Source organism: Gobio gobio (assembly GCF_949357685.1).
Source record: "Gobio gobio genome assembly, chromosome: 13".
In the NCBI taxonomy this organism is placed as follows: domain Eukaryota; kingdom Metazoa; phylum Chordata; class Actinopteri; order Cypriniformes; family Gobionidae; genus Gobio; species Gobio gobio.
Genome location: NC_137106.1, coordinates 30216944 through 30241722, shown reverse-complemented (window position 1 = coordinate 30241722; position 24779 = coordinate 30216944). Strand labels below are relative to the sequence as shown.

Below are 24779 nucleotides of genomic sequence, written 5' to 3'. Positions count from 1 at the left end.
CGGCTCGTTTGCTTCCTGCTTCTATGAAGCCCATCCCTCCGAAAAACGCAATGGTCTTAGATTGGTTAGATTGCCATATGTAGTTTGTAGTTCTGCAACAGCTCTCTCTCTTTCGTAATGACTGCGACGTGGCCTCGCCCACTTTGTTGCGTGTTCGCGGGGGCAGTGTTTATGTTAATAGCAAGGGTTTATGATGTCACCAACCCGGGAAGAAGCTTGTTGTAGTCCAAACCGGCCTTTTTTGTCGGCAATAAACTGCCATAACTTTAAAAGACAATATCTCCGTTTGCATTGAACTTTCAGTGCATGCTGTAACTTTGCAGATACTGTTTATGCTCAAGCAGCAACATTACACACTAACTAAAGTTAAAGTGAAATCGCATGCAACCACCCCTTTAAAAGACTTTGACTGACTATTTTCTCAGAATTGCGAGTTTATATCTCACAATTTTGACTTCATATCTCACACTTTATATCATGCAATTCTGATATATACTCGCAATTAAAAAGTCATAATTACCTTTTTTATATTTTATTCTGTGGCGGAAACCAGTTTCCAAAACAGTTGTGCTGCTGCTGAATTGTTTTAGTGGAAACGTGACAGAACAGCATTTATGTGAAATAGATGTTTTTTTAGCAATGTAGTAAAGTCTTTATATTGTCACTTTTGATCAATGTTTTTTAAATCTTGTATATACACTTAGTCATAAAGTAAAGAAAAAGAAATGAATGTACAAGGGAAATATTACAATGCATGACTTTTCTAATTTCTATATCTCACGGAGCTAATTCATAAAAAATTTCAAAGATTAAAAAAATTTGATATTCTTGTTGTGGCTCTAATACGTTTGTTCTATTTTAGCTGACAGTCTCAGTCTGACAGACATAATTCTGGCCTACAAGCAGAGCTGTGAAAAGCACCACGTGAAACCAAACCCAAAGGCTCTTGATCAATTAAAGGTACAGTGGAATAACGTGCATTAAAACACACAGCACTTCTCACGCTTTGATTTCTTGCTAATATTAGGTTATTTGTGCAGAAGATTTGGTTTGAAATAGCTGTGTGTAATGAACATTATTTGGTGAAAATAACTTTGAAATGAAAGAAAGAAAGAGGATGAAAAGAAAAATAAACACATTTTAATCCCTCTTAGGGAGCAGGTTAATTAGCCAACCACGTTTTATTGAACTAAAAAAGCAAGACAATAACAAACAGGTAAATGAAAGGAAATGAGAAGCGCGCACACACACGCAAATACACACACACGAGCATGCATGCATAATTCAAGCTCCGTACTTATTTTACATTGACCAGCAACGTTAAGAGCATCAGTTTCTCTTCTGCATAAATTTACGATTAGATCAAGGAGAATTATTTGTGGAAAATGAGGGACTTAGCAGTGCTTACATTAAACACACTCTCGGCATTATCTCCACGCCGCTAATGAACCCCACTGCATTTGAAAGGAATGTAGGTGGTCCCCCTAAAAGGGTGAAATATGTATGCTTAAGCAGAAGCTAAAAGGAAGGATATTTAGTTGAAAACTGCGTGTGAATTTCTAATAAGAGAATGCTAAATGAAATTTGCTGCTTAAAGAGCATATTTATCAAATTACGTGCTTTTTTTCTGGCAGGATCGTCCCAAGAGGATGGCTGCTGAAATCTATTTAAAGCTTTTATTGTACCCGTGGGCTTTCTCTATTCTTTGATTTTTTTTTTTTAAAGTGGGTAAAACAGTATTGCTTTTGGTTACAGCTTCATAGAAGAGGTATAACAAACAAAAGGCCTGTGTGAAGGACCCCAGGCCCCCTAAGTTCAACACGGGCTTAAATGCTTAATACTTTTTTCACCCTCACCCTCAAATACACCCCCCGTTTTCTTTGTTTAGCGTCGTAAGCTCGGTCTTGAAGTTTCTCATTCGAAGTTTTCCGTGTCCAGTCCGTCTAAGAACACACAGAAACTTCTTGATATGAGTTACTATCCCAGGGGCTTGTAAATGAGTAACGTTTGTTGAAGTGTCACCGCCACTGAAGTGCAAATCCTGTCGGAGGTGGTGGCAATTGTAGTAACAGAAAATAACAAAGAGAAAAGACTTACAGAAGCGCCCCATACAGTATGAGTGCTCGCCTCAGAAGCATCATCAAACGATTCAGCATCTCACATCTCCCTGCAGGATAAGGCATAGATTTTGTGAGAAGTTTGTATTTCAGACTGAACCGTCCTCCCATTAGAGCGAGTGCAGCGCTGCAGAGCTCCCCAAAAACATCCTTGCTCCCAGCCTGACTCTGTCGAGCTGCTTAGCTCTGAGCGTTGAACATTCATCAGAAAGCCACAGAGTGTCTGAAGTGAAATAACTGCCCCCCCCTCCCCTCGCCCCAATACAGAGTAGAATTTCACAATCTCTCACATGAGTATAAATAACTTTCACACTTTTAATCTTTAATGTCCATTGCACTCTCTAGACTTTGAGATTTGGCAATGATTTCTTTCTTTACTGCATGAAATGGGCATGTTTATTTCCTTCCCAGTTGTCTGCACCGTCCATGTAGCCGTTCATGTTGTTTTTCAGGCTAGTTATTTATCATTTTCTCTGACAAGCACCAAATTGTTCTATTAAATGTGTTTTTTCCCCGGCTCTGGGGCTGATGAAGAGTCAGGGACACAGCGCAACATTTTTAAAACGAAAAAAAAAAAAAAAAATTGTGTACATTTTCATTTTGTTAATGATAAATTAAGTTATTAATTTGGTCTATGCTCTTTCTAGACACTGCAGGTTTAATTGCTAATTGTTAACTGGGAATGAATATATTTGCATATTAATTAGATCCCAATTTACATTTTTAATTTGCTGCCTTCAAAGGGTGTGAGATAAAAGGTCGTGTTATTTTAAATAATTTATCCTTTATTGCAGAAAAGATGCTGAAAGGAAAATGTGCGGCTGATTTTAATCCCTGAGAGCTTTTACTGTATAAAATGTTTCGAAATAATTTTGTTCAACTAATTAAATGAAGAAAAAAGGAGAAATATATGCTCTCAAACAGTCGCTAATACAAAGCCACCCAGACTGCAGAGCGCTGGAGTGGGTCTCCTGGAGTCTTCGAGTGAAGAATTGGAAATGCACTTGAGATGCCGTCTGTGGAAGTCAAGTTTATAAGCTGTGTCCCGTTCTGCCTGGAGGAAGCAAAGCTCTTTTTATCACTTCATTTTGTCCTCTCCCTCCTGACACATCAATGCATTTTGTACTTTGTCATTTCATTTTCCTCAATACACAGCACAGAACATTACATAGCAGCAAAGGGCTTCAGAAGTTTCCACATTTATTAAGAGGGAAAACATCAAACAAAGAAGGAGAGGTACAAATCCAAGGCCTTAAGTCATCCTTGTTGAGACCTTTTTTTTTTTCGGAATAACATTAAACCGTGAGAGGGTTCGTTCACACATTGCGATCCTTAATTTGTTTCGCTCTAAACGCAAAATCCCATATGACGTCCTGTTCGTGTTTACAGCAGGTTGAGTGAGGGACTTCATCAGTCCGTTGCCTGATAGATGCTAACTGCCATCTGCTAGCTACAGTCTAGCGGCTAGATTGCCAGATTGAGCTAAAATGATCTGTCCTGTGACGTACTTGAAATTAACATAAACTGTTCGTGTCACTTTCAAATGTTGATGATTACATTTTGTTTGAGGTATAATTGTGTCTGTATAACAAGCTCCACAAAATACTTAAACGCGTCGGCAGCCTATCACACAAATACACAATAACATATATAAATTGGGACCTGTTTCTTTTTAGGAAAAGTCCTGCATGTCATTTTTACTACCATTGGGATAAGTATTTAGTAAGTTTTATGTTATTTTGAACCATTCTAAATTTGACTTTTGGTCAATGTAGTCTGGTACAGGCTACATACAGTTTCTGCCAGTCTCATGTTAATCTTGAGTACCTATAGAGTAGTATTGTATCCTTCATATCTCCGAAGAGTCTTTAGTTTTATCATATTTATAAAATACAGAATCTTTTTTTCCGAAATCAGCTGAGCTCGTCATGCAGGCATGAAGTGGGCGGAGCTAAAGAGACAAGCACACACACACACACACACACACGCACACACACACACACACACACACACACACACACACACACACACACACACACACACACACACACACACACACACTCTCACACACACACACACACACTCTCACACACACACACACACACACACACACACACACACACACACACACACACACACACACACACACACACACACACACACACACACACACACACACACACACACACACACACACACACACACACACACACACACACACAAAATATATCATGGCATTATCCCTGTTTTTGTATATTTTGGCCATGTTTAGCATGAGAATCCAACTCTTTAACAGTGTAAATAAGTCAGAATGCATGAAATAGCATTATACCCCCCCCCCTTTCAAAATTTATATTTTTTTATTTTAATGAATCCATTTTATTTAGATGTTACTGTACGAATCCGAATCATATTTTCCAAGTTAACCCCAAACATGTTACAGTGTACAAGCTGTCTAAGCATTAGTGAAATTCATCATTCTTGCTTTCAATTTTGAAATATTCAATAATGGCAAATATTAAAAACCTGAAAATCTTTTCTGAGTATAGAAATCTCTTGACTTTGATCTGTCTGTCTCTTTTTCATGCAGCAAATTACTTGTGTTACCGACAGAGCCAGGTGTTTTGACCTGTCGGGTAAGTTCAATAATTCACTATTTATTATTTTGCTATCCCTCTTGAACAGCAATATTGGTTTTTTAAAGCTAAACACCACCAGAAAAATCCCACAGTGCTATAATTTCACCTGAGATGTTCATCTCTTCATCCAGCTTTATTCTTCTTTCCATCAGCACGTATTTGGAATCACTAGTCTGACCCGCTGTAAACGCTCTACTGTGCAATCCTAAAACAAACAGAGAATCTTTCAAATTCATAGACACAACTCTGGGAGGAGACGCACACCAACCGTGACAATATAATGGAAGGTTCAAACATGCATTTTAGCAATCAGATGTTTTGTTTATCTTTTCTGCAGTTGTAAAACTCAGGTAATTTGCCCTTTTGTGCTGCACTAAAATGTGGAATCACGTAGCCTATAAGTCTATTTGTTATGGGAATCTATGGAAATGATGGGGATATAAGAATATGTAGCCATAAATGATTTTGTTCTTTCAGAATTGTAAACACAATGAATAAGTAAAATACTGCCCCAAAAACCCCTTTACTTTGGAACTGAGACAAAACATGATATAGCAGAAATGAACATCCTGACAACGTGACATTGTCGCAACTAATGGCGTAAGTTTGAGGCAGGACTATAGAGTGGTGCAGGTATGACGTCACTTTGTAGACCATTTTCCCAAAGGTTTCGGATTATCGCAAAAAACAAGCTCTGTGATCAACAAAGGTTTATGATACTTACACGTTTTGTCCATCAAGATAATTATCACAGATGAACACAACTTTTATTAATTTTGAAGCCTAAATACAGTCGCCAAAAGTAAAAGGCTAAAGGTAGGCTATAAACGGATAACACCACGGTCCCGTGATTTCACCATCACCATCACTAAGCTTCCGAAAACTCTTTCAGTTTTTATCTCAAAACATTTTCCAAGAACGTTTGAGTTAGACTAATTTATAAGAGCACAACTATGAACATAAGTTTACCTGTTCGACGTGATGAAGTTCAATTTCCCCGACTGCCTCTGTAGTCCCATTTAGCCACTTGTTAGTAACCGCCTTTTTCAAGACACATCACAGCTTCAAAATAGTGGGGTAATACTAATGTATTTTATGTAGTGCTGGGAATCGATTAAAATGTTTTACTAATTAAAGTACGAATTCACTTTTTATGAATGAAGGCCAGTATAACTGATATGTCTCTATGAAACATTAATGACATTACATTACAGTATAAATGAAAGCTACCAATTTAAACATTTATTAGGCTTTAAAAAAACAACTTTTAATTTAAGTGAACTTAAAACAATCTTTACATAAACCCATTATAATAAATGTTGTATTTACCTGTGGCCTTCCCTGTTAGACATACACAAATGTAATAGTTATCAACACCTTTCTTAACTGCATAAATAATAAATTAAATATAGATTAATCATCATTAAAGCTATACTTTTTTCTGTTCCCGTTGTTCTTTGATGAACATTAATGACAGACATCATCAGTGCTGCTGTCACTTTAAGATCGGCAGCTGCCGATCATGACGCGGATCTGACGTGCTGTCCCGCGCATCTCATTTTCTCAAGTTCATTTAAGATGTTATTTAACTAATTTAAGACTCCTATTATGAGAATACTGCCATTTTGGCAAACATTCTCTGTGTTGTTGTTATTGTTTGTTCAAAAGCGAAAGACAACTCAATGTGTGTGCTCGAGACTGGGGCAAATCTTTCTGCGTCGAGTGTGTGTGTGTGTGTGTGTGTGTGTTAGCTAGCTCCGTGTACATGAATGTGTACATGAATGTGGCCGACTCCCTGATCAGTGCCCTGACTACTGAACTAGGGATCTGATTGAGACGCAGCCACACAGACAGGACATTGACATACAACGGGTTCTCTTGTGTCTTGTGGCGCTTAGATGGTTTAAAAGCATTTACATGAATAAGAGCTCTCGTTTTCTGGGCCTGGTGTCAATAAAAGCTTTTCTTTGACTAACAAGGAAGTTTTCAGCTCTGTAACTTACAGGAGATTTTTATATTACCATGACCTTTTATATATCAAAAGCTCAAGGGAAAGTTGATTTCTCAGTTCATCACCCCTTTAAATATTTTGAATGCGTTAAAAAATGAATTGCCTGCATTAACGCGATAATTTGCCCAGCACTAATTTTATGTTGTAGAATAAAACATGACATTTTCTTGAGCTTGTGTTCACCACAGACGTTATTTCAGCCATTTAACCAAAATTCCATTTAAAAAATCCACTGACTTCGGGACGATGGAACCGGAAGTGCTAAAATGCTAACTCGCTTCCGTGCTTTGGCCTACAAAGTGATGTCATACCTGCACCACTCTATTGCAAAGTTCCAGAATAATGGTGCGCCCCAAACTTGGTTGAGAGATTGTTTGACCCTAAGTTATATGTAAAAGTATTTCAGAAATGAAATTCTGACTGATTGAGCTAAATTAAGCTTCTTCTAGTAAAAAAAAAAAAAAAAAAAAAAGTTCAACCCATCTGATGAGAAACCTATTTTATGAGGTAGTGATTTCGTAAGAATTTGTATGATGTGATTTGTATGGAAACATGATTTTGGACGACGGTGATTAGGATTTTTTGCTGAATGCCATGATTGAATAAACAGAATCTCAGACAGCTCTGTAAATAGATTGACTATTGTCATATTGACAACCTAAAAAGATTTATGTTCCGTCTCTGATTTTATATATATTATTATAAAATATTTTGTATGTGTGTTTTAATTTGCTTAGCTCTAGAAAGATAGCCTATTCCCATTTTCCCTGAAGTGTGGTTGTGAACTGAACTTTTTAGCTACCAACCTTTGATAAGATCAGAACTTTGACGAGCCTGTTAATTGAAATGTACATGCCGATGCTGAAGGGCATTAGTTTGGGATTAAAATGCTGTCCCTTTGATGACTGAAACAGCGGTTATTGATACCAGTAGAAGTGAGCTTGAAGTGCGGGTCAGCATGTTCTGGCTCCCTGCGCCCTGTCACACACTGATGGCATCTAACTCCAAGTCTCAGTGTCATTATCTGCACATGGCAGAGGGGATTAGAAAAATGGGATTTCTGATCCCCCCTTCCTATGGTACAGTTAAGTGATTATTGTTAAAAAAAATTACAAATGATTATGCTAATGATGAATAAATTATTATCTCCCCAACATGCAGCTCTGAGCGATCTGGCTTCTCCCCGACCAGGAAGATAAGAGTTTATGAGGGGAAGGGGGCCTTTGCAACGCGTGTCTAATATAGACGGACTGCTGTGGCCATCAAAGTATTTCTCAGGGCTTTGTTTAAAAGTCATCTGTTCCTGCATAATCAGAAGCTCTTTGATTGTCTCCTCCACTGAAGGGAGGGGATCAGACGTGATCGTGTTATGTGTGTTAGTGTCTAATACGTCTCACTATTTTGAGGGGCAGATGTGTACTGTAGGTGTATGTTAGTTTATCCAGTGCTGTACGAAATTTGTCACAGCAAATGCGTTTGACACTTGGTCCAGGGTCACCTAAAGTGTAAAGAGTGGTATTTTGATTGCTTTTCCAGGTGAACGGTTAGATTATTGCTCCTGCGAATCTCTTGAAGAGATCCTGAAATCAGTGCAATTTGATTTTATCAGTCTGCAGGGGGCCGAGCTTGAGGAAAATGTAAGTATATGAAAATTTGCTTTTAAATCTGTTTTCACACTTGGTTCAATTGCTGGGTCACATGTCAATTTCAATTTTCAAAAAGGTGGTACCAGCTGCTAACTACTAGGGCTGAACGATTAATTGCATTTGCGATAATATCGCGATATGATAAAACACGATTTCCTAACCGCAAAGGCTGCGATTACAGTCTGGTCACGTGACACGCGAGAGTAAAGTCTGCAGAAGAAGCAACTTGGCACGTTACACATGCCTGGCCTAAAAGTGGAAAAAAACTGTTTGTGTTTGATCTATCTAATATTGTGCTGTTCATACTATAGGCTACAATAGAGGTGGGAGAAAAGATACTTCTCCAATGATTCTGGATCGATTCTGAGCTTAGATTTTAACTGCAGGTGCGCGGTGGCGCTGCGTGTGTTTTAGAAACACCAGTATTCTGATTGCTTCCATTTTCTCTCTCTTTCTCTCTCTCTCTCACACATACACAATCACACACGAACCATAAAATAATATTTCATAACGTCCGGCACGGTTGACGGTGCGAATCGCAATGACATTCGCAGGCTTCTTTGCACAGGATATGCGCTGTGAGAAACTTAGCTTTGATGTCACGCTTACAGAGTGTGTTCTCGCCCGCCGGTATTTTCCTTACAAACGCTCAACGAAGGCTTCATTCATGTCGTTAGGAATGCAGTGTGCTTGTATATTAAAAATAAGTAACTCACTGACAGAAGGTTTTCCATTTCAAATGCTCACGCGGCGCTTTGTGAAGAGTGCTCGCGAGCACGCGTCTGTGTGAGTCTCAAAATGCTTTTATGACGCAAAATTAATGTAAACACCGTCAGTAATGTCTTAATGAATTAAACAGACGGGGCAAAAACATCTTATATTTCAAAAGAGATCTGTGCATAAGTGTGAATGCAGGTCTCCGTCTATGATGATGTCATGATTAATAATCAAACAACAGTAAAGCTGAGAAAGAGAAAAATCACTCACAGTTCAGACACTCTTAAATACTGAAAGCACTCTTTGTTCATTGCTTGTAATATGTTTTTTGTTCCTCTTTATGATTTACTAGCTTATGTTTTGCAGCTATATTAGTTTATATATTTAAAATTATTAACATGCAATTGTTTTAATTAAAATGTTATAATGTCCTAGTTATTTTAAAAGCTTATAATTACATATATCATAATAAAAAACATTTTAAGTTTTTAATAAATTAATAAGATTAATTAATAAGGAAGAAGTTCAAGAATTGTTTTGGAATCGGATCGTGACTCCCAGAATCGGAATCGGATCGTGAGGTACCAATTCAAGATTTCCACCATTACTATACAATGATGTATTGTTGAATAATACAGAAGATAAAGAGTTTAAAAAATAATCGCATATTAAATCGCAATCGCAATATTGGTTAAAAAAATCGCAATTCGATTTTTTTTCCAAAATCGTTCAGCCCTACTAACTACCACCTTTAAATAAATAAAATAGAATGGGCTAATGTTATAAATATATAATTTTATTGTCTATTCTATTTAACATATATTTACATTTTTTTATTGAAAGTAATTATATGATTATGATTCGTTTTTGGGAGCCTTTTTGAATGATTCATTGAGAGAGCCAGCCTGCAGCTCGAGTCATTTGTTGTGACTATGTTGGTCGAGCGCTCCTGTATGTTTTGTTACCATATTTCATCATTTTTTTCCGATTTTTTTTCTTTTTCGTGGCGCAGTTTTTTCACAAGTGGTCGCATATCGATTACGTTTCCTGCTCCTGCAGCGTTCGAATTTCGCGCCGCCGCCAAACTAAACTGACGCCAGACTTGATTACGCCCCCAAAACGTTGTCCATATTCATTTTTTAATGTCATGGTTCTGTTTACTTGTTGATATTGATTTATTTTCCTTTCATATTAGGGAGCATCATCTTTGCTGGATATGTTTCTGTACTACGAATCAGCTACGCACCTCGACATGTCCTCCAACTCAAACATGGGATTCTCAGGTTGGCTTTCACTGTCACACCTCCTCAGACAGGTAAGATGTATGGTCCCATTAACCATGGTTTTACTAAAAATAACAAAAACATGGTTATTATAGTTAAACCATGCACTCTAATAAACACTGGGTAACTCTCGATCGTAGGTGAATCACATGGCGCCCCTGTATGTTTCTATGCATAAAATTAAACTATATACAGAACAATAACAAATGTAACGTTATAGATAAATACACCTGTATTTTACAGAAGACATGCACTACTTTGATGGAGCTGCATGAGAACTGCCCCTTCCTGAGCAGAGCAGGTCGCTCGCAAAAAGCCCGCGATCAGTTTTGCCAAACCCCTCCCTCTGAAAATCGCTCAAACATTCGCCAAAAATGAAAATAAAGTAAACAGGTCTGCATATATTTTTTAAACTCTCATGTAAGGAACACCCATTCTAAACAGCGCCCCAATAGATCAGGTATGTGCACTTGTACACATTTTATTTTATATTATTTTACATCTAATTGATTATTTCTAAATAACTCCTTCAACTCCTTAAGTTGTCACTCTTAAACAAAAAATAAACTTTTTTTAAACATCATAAATTATGCAGACTAGGATTTTTTATGTGTGCATTTGGTCTGTCTAATATTGTCTTACAATATAATAATTATCTGTCTGCCAAGCTCTGATAAACATTATCAGATTATCCAAATTAAAAATCTATATCATATATTGGCTTCAGAGAGGACAGGAGTGGGGTAACCGTAATTGATCAGTGTTACTCTCTGGGTCTTTTGCCCTTCAGCAGCACAGTCTTGGCTATCACAGGCCTGCTGGTCAGACAGTACACAATTTGCTATGATAACTTTCCTGCCCCATTCAGCTCTATATTTAAAGCCTCTCCAATACATACTGCTGTTTCTGTGTGTTCAGTGCGCAGGCTTATGACAGGATTGAGCGAGAACGGGATATCACGATAAAAATAAAATCACTATTTTTATCTACAAAATAGCTAAAATAGCTCCTTGTCGCAAAACAATAATAAAAGTTGCAGCAACAAGTAGAGCAAGTAGCTAAATTTGGCGACAAAATCCCCAAATTGGCAACACTGCCCACGATAAATAACTCAACCCCACAAAAACTACCTAGACACTGAAAAAATACCCCCCCCCCCCCTCAGATTAAAAAAAATAACCCAATATTTTTTTTGTAACCACAAATTAACCATGATTTTACCTCTCTAACCATTGTTTAATCAGTATTCAATTAGCCAAAAAAAAACTAAAACATGGTTACTACACTTTTACTATAATAACAACCATGGTTCATTTGTGCGTTCAAGTCATAGACCGTAAAAAAATATGGACGACGCGACTTCATTGACTTCCGCTGACCAAAGTTGAAGCTTTCATAGGCCCGCTCACAGCGCTGACATCTTGGGACCGAGTCTGCGCAGTAGCGATCTCGGGAGTCGGGACCGGAGTTGCGCAGTAGAGAACAGGAAGTAGAGGCGCGATTATCAAAAGCCCGCCCACACTCTCGCAGATGCAGAACTATTAATTATGTTGGTGTGAAATGAACAGTTATGGAAGTGTAGAAATTAAAGCTAAAGCTCCAATCTCCTCCCAAAAATCCAGAAAAAAAGTCCGTTAGTGCCTCAGTGACAAGTTCACTCAGAGAAGCCGTCAATCTCAGCTGTCAATCATGACGTCACACCCCCCGTTTTTATAGCATCAAATAACTCACTAAAACTAAACTTATTTAAAAAACGAACACTTGAAATGAAATTATTGTAATAAAAACTGCCTAAAATGACAGAAACCATCTTTAGGAAACAATTATTTGAAGTGTAATTAAATTGTTTAGTGTATCTCGCGCCCATTCAAATACACGGAGAGGCGGGGTTTAGGAGCTATACTGGGACCGGCCACCGGGGAGCGATCGAGGCGCGAAAGCTTCAATTTCTGACTGAAGCACTACAGCAGGGGTCTCCACACTCGGTCCTGGAGGGCCGCTGTCCTGCAGAGTTTAGCTCCAACCTCAAATAAACACACCTGAACCTGCTAATCAGTGTCTTACAAGGCCCTAGTTAGACATTGATTAGCTGGTTCAGGTGTGTTTAATTGGGGTTGGAGCTAAACTCTGCAGGACTGTGGCCCTCCAGGACCGAGTGTGGAGACCCCTGCACTACAGGCTTGGTTCAAGTCCTCCAGGGAAGCTCGTAGTGCATTTCGTCGCAGCAAGGTGGTGGTATAGCCTTCCTTGGTGTGTTTACACTTGTAGTTTGGTTCATTTGGTCCGAACTAGGGATGTCACACGTATCGGTACTTCAGTACCAAGTCGGTAATGAAATTTTGAAAATGTGATGATACCAGCATTTCAGAACTTTCTGTACCGTGCTTTCATTCGCTTTATTATTTTATAATGTTTTCTGAGGTATACTTATATTGTTAGTATGATTTTTTACAAGAAGGTGTGAACGCACATACGACAGTTAGCGGAAGTTAAAGGATTACAGTTAGTAAATTTTTAAATATGGATATTTTTCTTTCACAAACGCATCACTTCAGAATGCCTGTACTAACCCCCCCAGAGCCATGTGGATTACTTTTATGATGGATGGATTCACTTTTTTTGGGCTTCAAAAGAGAAACAGCCATTCACTGCCATTATAAAGCTTGGAAGAGCCAGGACATGTTTTAATATAACTCTGATTGTATTCGTCTGAAAGAAGAATGTCATATTAACTAGGGATGCACCGGTTGACCGGCCAAAAATCGGAACCGGTTTTCTTTGTATTTTTCTCCCGATTTTTCCAAAAGTGCGCCCGCGTGCACATACGCCTATATTGCAATAATTCGCGAACATGTCACTTGTGTGTTACAAACGGAAACTGGAGAACTGAGGGAAGAGACGAGATACGCTGAAGGGAATGAAGAGCCGCTTTCCTGCGCGAGCTGAAGTTGCGCGAGCTCACCTCTCTGCGCCCTGCACAAGCGAAGATGGTGAGCGTTTGTTCAGCTCAGCTTCTCACGTTTTGGATCGGATGAGAACGAAACAGATTAACTTGTGACAAAGCCGAAATACTTCTTTTTGTAGCCTAAAGAAGAACATGCATGCACTTTTGAAATGAAATAGGCCTACTATCAGTTCTGTAGCCTATAGGATGATCATTTTTATTTTACCTTAAAATTACATTGACTTAATTTGATTTAAAAAGCACCTGCTGTAGCATCTTAGTTTTTTTCGTTGCACTAAACATTTTTTGATTTAACATTTTGGAACAATTATATACTTTGGTTTTATTTAATTTCACTGGTAAATACTTTTTTTCTTTACACTGAATTTAAAAACAAATGCTGATTTAAGTAACATCTTTGTTTGGATTGCAGAATATGCAGTTGTTGCCTTTAATTTCACCTTTCAGCCTTTTAATTTCCAATTCAATTTCCTGTTAATTTCAGATTGCGGACTTGTTTTCATTAGCCAAAAGCCAATTTAGCCTGTTAAATGCCAAATAAACATCTTGTTCATGTATACTTTCATTCTTTTATTGTGTAAAAAAAAAAGAAGAAAAAAAACGGAAATCGGAATCGGCCTGTTTTCTTGAAAAAAAAATCGGTATCGGAATCGGCCATATAAAACCATGATCGGTGCATCACTAATATTAACCTAGGATGACTTGAGGGTGAGTAAATTATGGGGTAATTTTCATTTTTGGGTGAACTTTCTCTTTAATTAACTTCACAAAATACAGAAAGATAAACTCTACTTCCAGAAAATGAAGAGCAAAGAATGTGCATCAGGCGTGTTTTGCTTTTCAGTGTTTTTAATTAATTTATGAAGCCAAGCCACTGTAATATTTATAGTTACATATATATTACAATGGTTTATTTTGTTGTAAATAAGAAAGCCTGACAACGTCACTGCTAAATACCCATAAATATTGTGGTATTCCACCACGTTTCTCACTGTAAACATCAGGGCTTAAAGAAAATCCGAGCTACTCATATTTACGACTTTGCGGTGGCATTCATGTGCATTTAGCTCGTAAATAGCCTACAATCTTTTCGACATGACTTGAACGCACCATTAAATATTTACACACTGCACATATAATCCTATTGCACAATCGGTCTTGGAATATGTAATTCAGACAGTTATAATATGTTATATGCTAAATTGTTTTAACATTATAAGTACGCTGCTATGTAAAAAAACAATTCTTTAATTCAATAATTCAATGCAAGTCAACTATTCTTACACTTAGAAGTCTTTCAAAAACTGATTTGTTCATAAAATAAACGGAACAATTTAAATCATGTAAGTACATATATCACTTTTCTATATTAAAATTATGGCAGATTCTAAATTATGGCAACTCGACGTTTTAAAATGACATTTTTAATTTTAAAAGTAAAATAAAAAAAAAATAAAAAAAATGCAATGTAAACGTTGCCTTCATTTTAAAGTTCGGTAACACACCTCATGTTTTAAATGTGTCATCAAGTGTGAACCAATACCTCATAGTGGTATTCAGATTGAATTGGAAGCAATGAATTACCATGCATCAAAGATGAAAATGTCCGCACTTCTGAATAAAGCCTCATTCACACTTTGATTTTAATGGACATCATTATAGTCCTCATAAAACTCCTGACAATATGTGTTCATTTAGCAACCGCTCTAGATGAAAGACAGCATCACCTTATGGTGATGAGGACTTCAATGGTAAAAACCAAAGGCACGCTCTCAGGCAGTATTATTTGAGATCAATCAAAATCTCCCAAGAAAGGGAAAGAAGAAAAAAATCTGGACACTTTTGAAGTGGTGGACTAAAGGATGAAACTCCGGAATGGCCTGCAGATCTTTGGGAACCTCCCGTCAGAATTGTTTTCCGGTTTTGACATTTCTGCTTCTGTAGACAGGGTGGTTTTTGATGAGAGAAGGTGAGACAGAGAGGCCAGTCCGCAGCGAGGGCAAAACCAGGCCTCTTAGTCTCTCTGTCTCTCCTTCTCTGATGGTTTGCTGTCTGGTCTCTTCAGAGTGGATGCCTGTGGAGGCTGGATGCTTGCAACATGCCCATGGTGGACTACGCCGCACAGGCCTTGTCAAAAGCCCTTCTCACCAGCAGGCTGACAGTGCTACACCTTGAAAACACCTGTCTGAGCGGCAAACCTCTCTTCACACTTGGTATGCCATGCACACAACCATCTACTTGAAGTGTATGCGAGCTAACAATGGAAAAAAGTTTGGGTGCTGGCGGCCTGAGAATGTGACCCTGTGCTGTAAAATGCAATTGGAAATGGGGTCAACTACATTATTTGACTCTTTATGTGTTAACTCTCTGTTAATGTCGGCATGAAACGGAAGTTGTGATAGTCTCTTCTCTGTTGTCACATATATTCAAGTGAAACGGCTTCTCAAACAAGAAAAAATGTAGGACGGGACTTGATTTTGTCCATCGGGAATTGATTGGATCGTTGTGGTCTGCTATTGCTGCAATATTATGTGAGTAACAGGTCGTCCCGCCCTCATGCCAGTGAACGCGTCATCAGGGAAGAGAGGGAGGTTGAGAGGTTGCAAGAGGGAGGGGAAGTTATTTTGATTAAATATTACGAGGGCTTGTGAATTAAAAACAAATTATGATATGCACGGATAAATCATTTATAATAAAACTGCAATATTCCATAAAAAACAACAAACAAACAAGATTTTTGATTTCATGGTGACTTTAATGTCCGATCAAGTAGATAAATCATGAAAAACGCAGCAAACTGCATCCTTGCTAATAGAAACTCATATTAGGGAGGGCCTTTTTGTGACATTTGGCTTGGTTTTGGTCTAGCAAGTGCTGTGTAAAATTTCCCACTGCATAAGTACATTTACTCAAGGACAGGCAGAGTTTTGAGTCCTGTCATGACAGTCGCCCCAAATGGTGCGTTATCTTCAAAAATCACACCTAATGTCCTCAAAGGATTTTTTTTTCAAATGCAGAAAGTGCTCATATCAGTCTACGAGTTGCTTCACTTGCTCTACTTTGAATCCTGCAATATGTCAATACTAAAGTACAGATAGCATGTGTTTGAAATGAGCGTTCTCCATGAGCGGCCCTGGCCAGCAGGAACAGATGAAGCAGGACATGGAGAGGAGTGGCAGATTTTGGCCCAGTGACCCTAACAGCTAGACTGGGCTTGGATTAGATGTCGTAATCTTCTTCCTGTCACTTCACACATTGCTGCACCGATCCGTTCAGGACACTTCGGCCAGCTCACTGTGAGATGGAGTCTTTTCCACGGCACCATACTTTAGAGCTTGCCTCCTAAAAAGAACACAGGACTATAGCCACAGCTTTTACAGAGATGTGGCGGCCCTTCAATCCTGTGAAGGACATTGTTATTAGGACATGTAATATTAAAACATGTAAAACCTATGGAAGCCTGTTTTCACCTTAAAAAATAAAAAAGGTAATTGTGAATTTATTTTCTTGTATTTGCAATCTCACAGTTTGTTTTATCAGTTGTGAATACCTTTATCATTTCCTTATAATTGTGACTGTATTTCACAATGTGACTTACAGTAAGTCAAAATTCAACTATCTTACAATGATAATATCCAGTTTTATGATGAGGCAGAAATTGACTTCCATGAAAACTACCCCATAGGTCATTGTGTGTGAGTGAGACAAGCCAGTGGTGGTAAATAACAGAGCTAGATCATGGAGCTGTCTACATTGCAAGTGGTGTGTGTCTGAAGTAGTCTGAAGAAAAAGAAAAATACTACCTACACCTGAATGCCATGGATTCTGGTTAAACTTGAATACTTTCCATTAAAAGTAGCACTTTAAAATAAGCTATTTTCGTAATGTATAGTACTCGCTTACAACTTGAATTCTGTGCAGTAGACTGTTGTGTTTTCTGTATTGCTTCGACATTGCTCAATCACCATGGCCACGGCAAACAAATCAAATTTTACTCAAGTTCTGAATTAGAGTTTACAATCTGAATTGAATTTGATGAGATAAAAAGACTACTCCACAAAATAATGCAACAAAACGCATCTTTCTTGAATTGTCCTCTGAATGGCACACAGAAACAAACATACTGTGTAGTTCAGTGTAGTCTGATTCATGAACAAATTACTCTTATGAACTGGATCTTTTTAATTAATAATTTGAATCAGTCTCACTCATTTATCTAACTAATTTTTTGGATATACTTCAGTAGCTGTGTTTCCATTAACCTTCAAATTGCGCAAATTGAAATTGAAAATACGGCCAATGTAAAATTGTCAAAAAACTCACATATATCGCAAAAAAAAACGTTTTTACGCTCGCATGAGGTGGTTTTTCAGGCAATTCGAAAAAGTAATAATTCGCAAAACTACAATGGAATTTACAGGTCACCCGGCATAGATGGGGCGGTATATTTGGACAGAAGACATGACAGAGTTCTTTATTAAACTCATAAAAGACAAAAGAATAATGTGAATACTGGATTCTAAGCAACAAAGAAATGCCACAATTTATCAAGACTTGAAGCATATATGAGGGAGAAACATAAAGAAACACCTCATACGTGGACGCTCCCAAGTATAAGGGGCTTTCCTTGCCATTAAAGCTTGGATAACATGCCTACGTCTCCTTCAATTAAAAATAATGGCTAATATGGTGGCTGCAATATATATGTAAACCTATCAACATCTGTTGCCATGATTTTTGGAATGACTTATCGCGAGAGGAAAAAAATTACGTTTTAGCCACATAAAATCGGTTAATGGAAATGCCGTTATTTTGCAACGTTTTTTTTTAAATCTGCAAATCTGTAATGGAAACCAGGCTAGTGATGTCTCTCTCAAAGTGAAGCAAATTTTAAGGTTTGTGAAACCTGAATAAGTATCATTACCAATTACAGTAGTAATTACGTCTAGTTAAAGAGACACTTCATTGAGTTTTTATTTATTAAATACGATATTTTAATAAAGCACGTTAAACTGTGCATATACCTTTTTTGTCTTGACTGAAAAAAAACTGAAAGAAAAAGAGAAAAATAGTGGCTAAATTCATTCATCACGATGAATGGTCAATGCACTTGAAAATGGTTTTACATTGTGTAATACAGTATTATATGCAGGGAGCGTATTATACTGCTCTTTTTGGTCATCAGACTATGCATAGAAACAGTTTGCTGTCACTGCTGTATAATCACGGTAATATCTTAATGGAAATGGCAGCCCCTGAAAATTACTGGGTAAAAGAAAAAGATGTTGTAGCCGGGCATACGGCATTAACAGAACCCAAGTAAAATGACCTTAAATGAGACAAAGGAGTGGAGTGGCACATCCTATGTCTTAGTGGCTCTGTCTCTTTTAGCAGCAAGTGGATCCATTTGATATTTTGGGGCCACTCGGCCACCCCCCTCATTCTTCCCAGCGGGACGCCCAGCTTCTGATCATTGCTATTGATCGGTGGGGTCCTGATTGCGGGACTCGCTGACTCGCACAGTGGAGTCCCTCCGATCAATTCAACGATCCCCCTGTTTGGTTCCTACTGTGTATGATGACGATGTTGGCATTCCGCATGCAACCGAAAGGGTCTGATCAAATCTGCCGCATTGATTTGGACAGACAGTTCTGTGAGGCCACAGACATGAAAGGCATGAAAGCTTCTCTGGCCCTAAAAGGGACACATAATGATGTTGACGATTAAAATGATGACCGTGATAATCACAGCGATGTAAATAAAAATAATAATGGAGTTAGTCCTCTACAACCTCAAAGTTTTCAATACGCTTTTGTTGTCATTCGGATGAACCACTGTGGGCATTCTCAGAAATGCATTCTTCTTGCATTCTTCTTTCTTATGTTGTTGCACTGTGGCAGAGTTCTTTGGTACACATTTCTCGGACAAGGACAAAGCACCATTTTTATTGAAGATTTCTTTCAATTCTTGCCCTAGTCGGTGCTCTGAAAAGGAACGTCACTTTGCAGGAGCTTTACCTCTCTGAAAACAACCTCAACGGCTACCAGGACTCCATGCAACTTGCAGACCTTCTTAAATACAACAGCACTCTTAGAACCTTGGACCTAAGCAACAATACCACGTCTGACTCAGGTACACACATTTTGTTTGAGGATGTATTGTGCACTTCCAATAGCACGGTTGAAAACAAAAAAAAAGTGGTTAAACTGCACAATTTGTTTCAGCTCTTGTGTAGTCATCTCTCTTTGTTCCACAGGTTTGGAGGAGATTTGTGATGCTTTGAGCTTTCAGAAGACTGGTTTGAGAACGCTGATACTGAGCAACAATCACATCACTCATCTTGGCATGAGCCATCTACAGAATGTTCTGGTGAGATTCTCTCGGGGAAAGATAATAGAGATATGAGCAATTGTAATAATTACAACAGCACTTCTAGACTTATGAAGTGTGATTAAAAAGCAGGGGAAGGAGAAAAAAAGAAAGAAAAGTAACACATCTGGAAGATTGTGCTTCAGTAATTTGCTGGAACGTTTTCACAACTGCTTTTCCCACTGTTATTTAAAGAAAAAAGGTTCCCCAAAAATGAAAGTTCTGTCATTATTTACATGCTCCCATGTCATTCCAAACCTGTATGGAACAGAAAAGGAGAAATTCAGAAGAAATTCAAAATGCAATCTTTTCTAATATATTATAATGAATGGGGACTAGAGGTGTCAAGATAAAAAAAAAAAAACAGATGAAAAAGCACCATAATAGCATCAAAATAGTTGCCACACGTGCACTTGAAGCCACACAATAGCTATTTGAGACTTTTTATTTACTGATATTTTTGTTTTGCAAGTGAATCACTGAGCCAGTGAACCAAATCAGTTTGATTAATTCACACTGGGTTTGGGAACTGGATCAGCCGAATCATTGAAAAGACCTGATTTAAAAGAACGATTAATTCAAGATTTTCACTGTATAATGATTCAATTTCAATCTGTTCCTTACAAAAGGATATCAAATGGCTTTGGAAATAGCCCTATTCCTCATTCACTTTCATTACATGGAAAAGAGTGGGATGTTCACCCAAAAATTCACCTTTCGTGTTCCAGGGAAGTTTCATTTTTGAGTGGGTCTATACAGAATAAACTGTGGGTTCCACATAAAAGTAAACACAATGATTTTCGCTCGGTTTTTCAGCTATTTATTCATTCCTATTTTATCTGAGTGTGGCTTTGATTAAAGACGAAAACTGACACTGCATGTGGCCCCTGCTTGGCTTTGGAGAGGAAGTACCCAAACCATCAACACGACAGCTACTGGATATATCTCTTTTTTGTGTTCTACGGCAGAGTTTGACACACAGAGAGAAAAGAGAAGAGAACAAAAGGAAATGGCTTGTCTCATCCTCACTGGAAAGCTCATCTCTAATCCTTAATAATATCTATTCCTCTTCAGCAGCTCAGATTGTCAGAATAAACTGTACCTTTCTGTCATCTGAATGGCGATTCAAATCAAAAGCTACAAATTAAAGGCCTGCTTTCTCTTCTCTCGGCCTTTGGCGTGTTCACAGAGAATTCATTCAGGCCAAAAATAAAGGCTGCTCATTCCATTTTGCCTGTACCAAATGGGAACAGTTTGATTAAATAATAGATATGTGTTTAGAGGGCTTTTTCATGTGGTCTGTCATTAAGAAGGATAAGTAGACATCCATGCGGCCATAATGAATATAATTAGTCCAATGGCTGGTCGTGTCGAATATGACACAGGAAGGGTTGTTATTAACCTTTCTTTTTTTTTCCCCTGGGGTTTCTTTAAAGGCAGAAGAAGAGAGAGAGAGCGAATAAATGGGTTATTTGGGCAGACACAGAACTCTCTGATGTCAGCGGAACATAATTAAATCACAATGTTATCCACATTTTACAGCGGATCCTTGCCTGACCAATTGGAAATCGGATGACTGAAGTTGTCAACCATAGGCTGTTAGAATGACGCTACTTCAGTTAACTTGAAACGTTTATCATGTTAACAATACTTTGCGATATTTGGAAAGTTAATTGGACTTTGAGCTAATTGGTTTGCTTTTTTAAAACATCCTGTTATTTTTTCAGCCTGTCTAAAATTGTTTTTGTATAATAAAAATTATTATTATTTTATAATTGCTTGATTAAAGTTACTTTGATTTTAATAATAGTGCATTTTATATATATATATATATATATATATATATATATATAAATATATATATATATATATATATATATATATATATATATATATATATATATATATATATATATATATATATATATATATATATATATATATATATATATATATATATATATATATATATATATATATGTAAAGTTGTAAAAAATATATACCCGACAACATAAAACACTGAGAAAAATGCTGTTGATTTCTCAAGTGTTTTGCATTTGAAATGACATTTGCCTTAGTTTGTTTCTTTCTCTGAGTCTTTGATTGGGCTTGTTGGTTGTGTCCGTACTGTACATGTCGGTGTGTGGGTGTTTACATGCTTGAGTGTTGTAACAGTGATGCATATGAACTGTCAGTTGATCTCTGAGCTTGTTTTTTTTTTAGCTGTCTGTGGTTTTTCATTTAAAGCAGGGGACTAAGTGAGAATAATGAGTGTAGCGAGCTGGCATGGTGTATGTTCTGTTATGCAACATGGCTTTTCCCTCATGTGCTCCGCTATCTCCTGCTTTATATGGCTGCTAATCGTGCTTCATAAATGACGCGGCTAATATGCTCTTGAGAGTCAATCTATTGCCACGGCACGGTGTGTGACACTTAAAGCTCTCAAAGTGACACAAATTCACCATCCATAATTGGATTTAAATACACAGAAAAATCACACTTTTGAATGATAGAAAGTGATTTAAAAACAAGCTCATCAGTGCATGTTTTCTTAAACATCCTATTTTTTTGTGTGTTTTTTTTCCCAGCCCCGCTTAAAAAGCCTCGAAACGATAAACCTTGGCAAAAACAACCTTGAGAACAGAGGCATTCACACGTTAAAGGAGTCCCTCATGATCAATCGCTCTTTATTGCAACTTGGCCTAGCTGCCACAGGAATAACATGCGAGGGTAGGGTTCATAATATTGCTTTTCTATCTCTTTGGCGCAATTTATTTCTGTTTCACCTTATAACTAAGCCTGTATTTTCTACCCATCGTGCCAGGTGCTGTGACTTTGGCAGAGATCCTTGCAGAGAGTCCACAAATCCAGCGTTTGGACGTACGGCAGAACCATGTGCTTGCTGGGGGTCTCATGGCTCTCTCACTGGCCCTAAAGATCAACCATTCACTCATCAGACTGGATCTGGACCAACACCTAAAAGAGGAAAAGGTAAGATATCTAAATCTGATTATCTCAGTGTGTAGAAAAGTCATTTTACATACAGATGTTTATTGGATTTATAGTGAGTATATTTCTGAGGGTTTTATTGGAGACATCTAATTAATAACTAATACTAATAACACTAACTATAGATGTTTAAATGAATTCGAAAGATTTGTATCTGACATCAATCAGATCCTATACAATGATAAAATCATTCATTTGTTTACTGGTCAAAGTATGGGAACATTGTTGTTTAGGGCTGTAAAAGAGTTATATTGCCAATTAATTTCAAAAAGTCTATTGATGATCCAAAAACAATAGTAACATTTAATTTTCTGTACGCTACAGCCCTGTCAGCCCAGGTCTAACAATGTAAATTGTGGATTTTACATTTAATTAATATTGTAAAGATGTTTAAGCAAACTAAATTTTCAAATTTCTGTAATTTGCGTGTTTCTGTATCAATAGAGTTAAACTCAAAAGACAGAGAATTTATTGTTCAAGTTAGGCAAAGATACAAGTTGTTGCTGATCTCTTAGAGCTGCTGCTTCACACATCGTTGCAAAAGCCCTGAAAAAAAATTATACTGCAACTTAAGAACATGCCAGAACAGAAAAAGTTCACTTGCCATCTGTTTGTCATGATTTTATCTCCTCTGTCTTATTTGCATATTAAAGCGTTAATTAAAATCGTGAAAGGACAGAATGCTCTCCTTAAAACAGATTCTAAAGCTTAAACAGAGCTTGTTTAGTTTTTTATATCAGTCATTAGTTTTGATTCTGATGTTTTTACCTTGTCAATCAGTTACACCTCAAAATATATTTTCATCGATAAATGGCCTGAAAACATGCCATCTGTCTTAAATGTGTGTAAATGTGTCATATTTAAGCTCAGCTGAAACAGAGGACAATGTTATTAACATTTCCACCATGATAGATTACAGCAGGGTGGTATTTAACCGATGGAGAATGAGACATTTCACTGTGGCAGTACAAGAAGACACACTGCTGGGATTTGTCTGGGCCAGGCACAACGTGGCAGAACGACTGACGATTGTATTAAAAAGCAAATCTTTCCATCAGAAATCAGTGGGTGGTCAGATCAAGTGTTCTGATTCAGTTTCGTAAAATTCCCTGGGACTGAGAAAAGCGAAAATTTCATTCTTCAAAAGAGAAGTGTGTGTGTGTGTGGCACGATTTTACATGCGCATATTTAAACGAGAGGAAGGTGGTATAGGGAGGGAATGTAGGTCCTTGGGTCTTTGTTTACAACATCTGATTTGGCGTGTCTGTTGAAGCTCAAATCCATTTGATCATTGGCCTATTTGGTGTTAATTATTGATTATTTACTGATCTAAAATGTTCATTGTGGGAGTCTTAGGAAATTCGTAAATTTGGGACCATGTCATCCATCTCTTTAGCAAGGTGCTTATAGTTATTTCTCGTCATCCTTTACACATTCATGAACTTTGTAAGAAGAAGTTACAACATTTCTCATCAAAATATTCCAACTGAGCTGTGCTATTCACAGCTGTATACTCTTACTATGTGTATGCCAACCATGTTTGTCCTTTATTTCTCCTATGAAATTTTAAGAAAAAACATTCTTGTCTCAAAACTACTGTTTCAATTTACTCAACCTTATGGAACACAAAAAAAGATATTTCGAAGAACAGTTTCTGTCCATACAATGAAAGTCAATAGGGTCCAAAACAACATCGGATCCCACTGACTTTAATGTATTTTAGGGTAAACTGTCTCTTTAAGACAATGATGTACAACAATGGTGTCTTATTATTTTATTTGCTGGTTGCCTCAAGTCACTGTTGTTGTGCATGGCACACTCAGGTTGCTGTAATGTCTCTCATTAGGATCATTAGAGATGCAGGTAGGGCTGTAGAGGGGCAGGTGGTCTTGTGGGACAGACTCCAAGTGGAACTAAGAGTTGGTTAGTGTTTGTGGTCGGTCATGGTGTCTGACTCTATGATGGCTGGAGTTGAGTGAGTGAGCAGACAGAGAGCAGGTCCTGCTCATGGGACCTCTGATGA

At 37.6% G+C, this 24779-nt stretch overlaps 1 protein-coding gene across 1 annotated transcript in view; it reads left to right on the top strand.

The window, feature by feature from the left end:
- The window catches only part of LOC307136011 (protein phosphatase 1 regulatory subunit 37), a gene marked incomplete at its 5' end in the record, with an annotated part of 56940 nt that overhangs the window by 8903 nt on the left and 23258 nt on the right, over positions 1-24779 (top strand). The window contains 9 exons of the mRNA XM_079832757.1: positions 863-960; positions 4708-4753; positions 8304-8404; positions 10326-10445; positions 15444-15591; positions 19355-19510; positions 19635-19747; positions 22336-22477; positions 22572-22738. Of these exons, the coding sequence (XP_079688883.1) occupies positions 863-960; positions 4708-4753; positions 8304-8404; positions 10326-10445; positions 15444-15591; positions 19355-19510; positions 19635-19747; positions 22336-22477; positions 22572-22738 (1091 nt within the window). The remainder of the gene's footprint in view (positions 1-862; positions 961-4707; positions 4754-8303; positions 8405-10325; positions 10446-15443; positions 15592-19354; positions 19511-19634; positions 19748-22335; positions 22478-22571; positions 22739-24779) is intronic.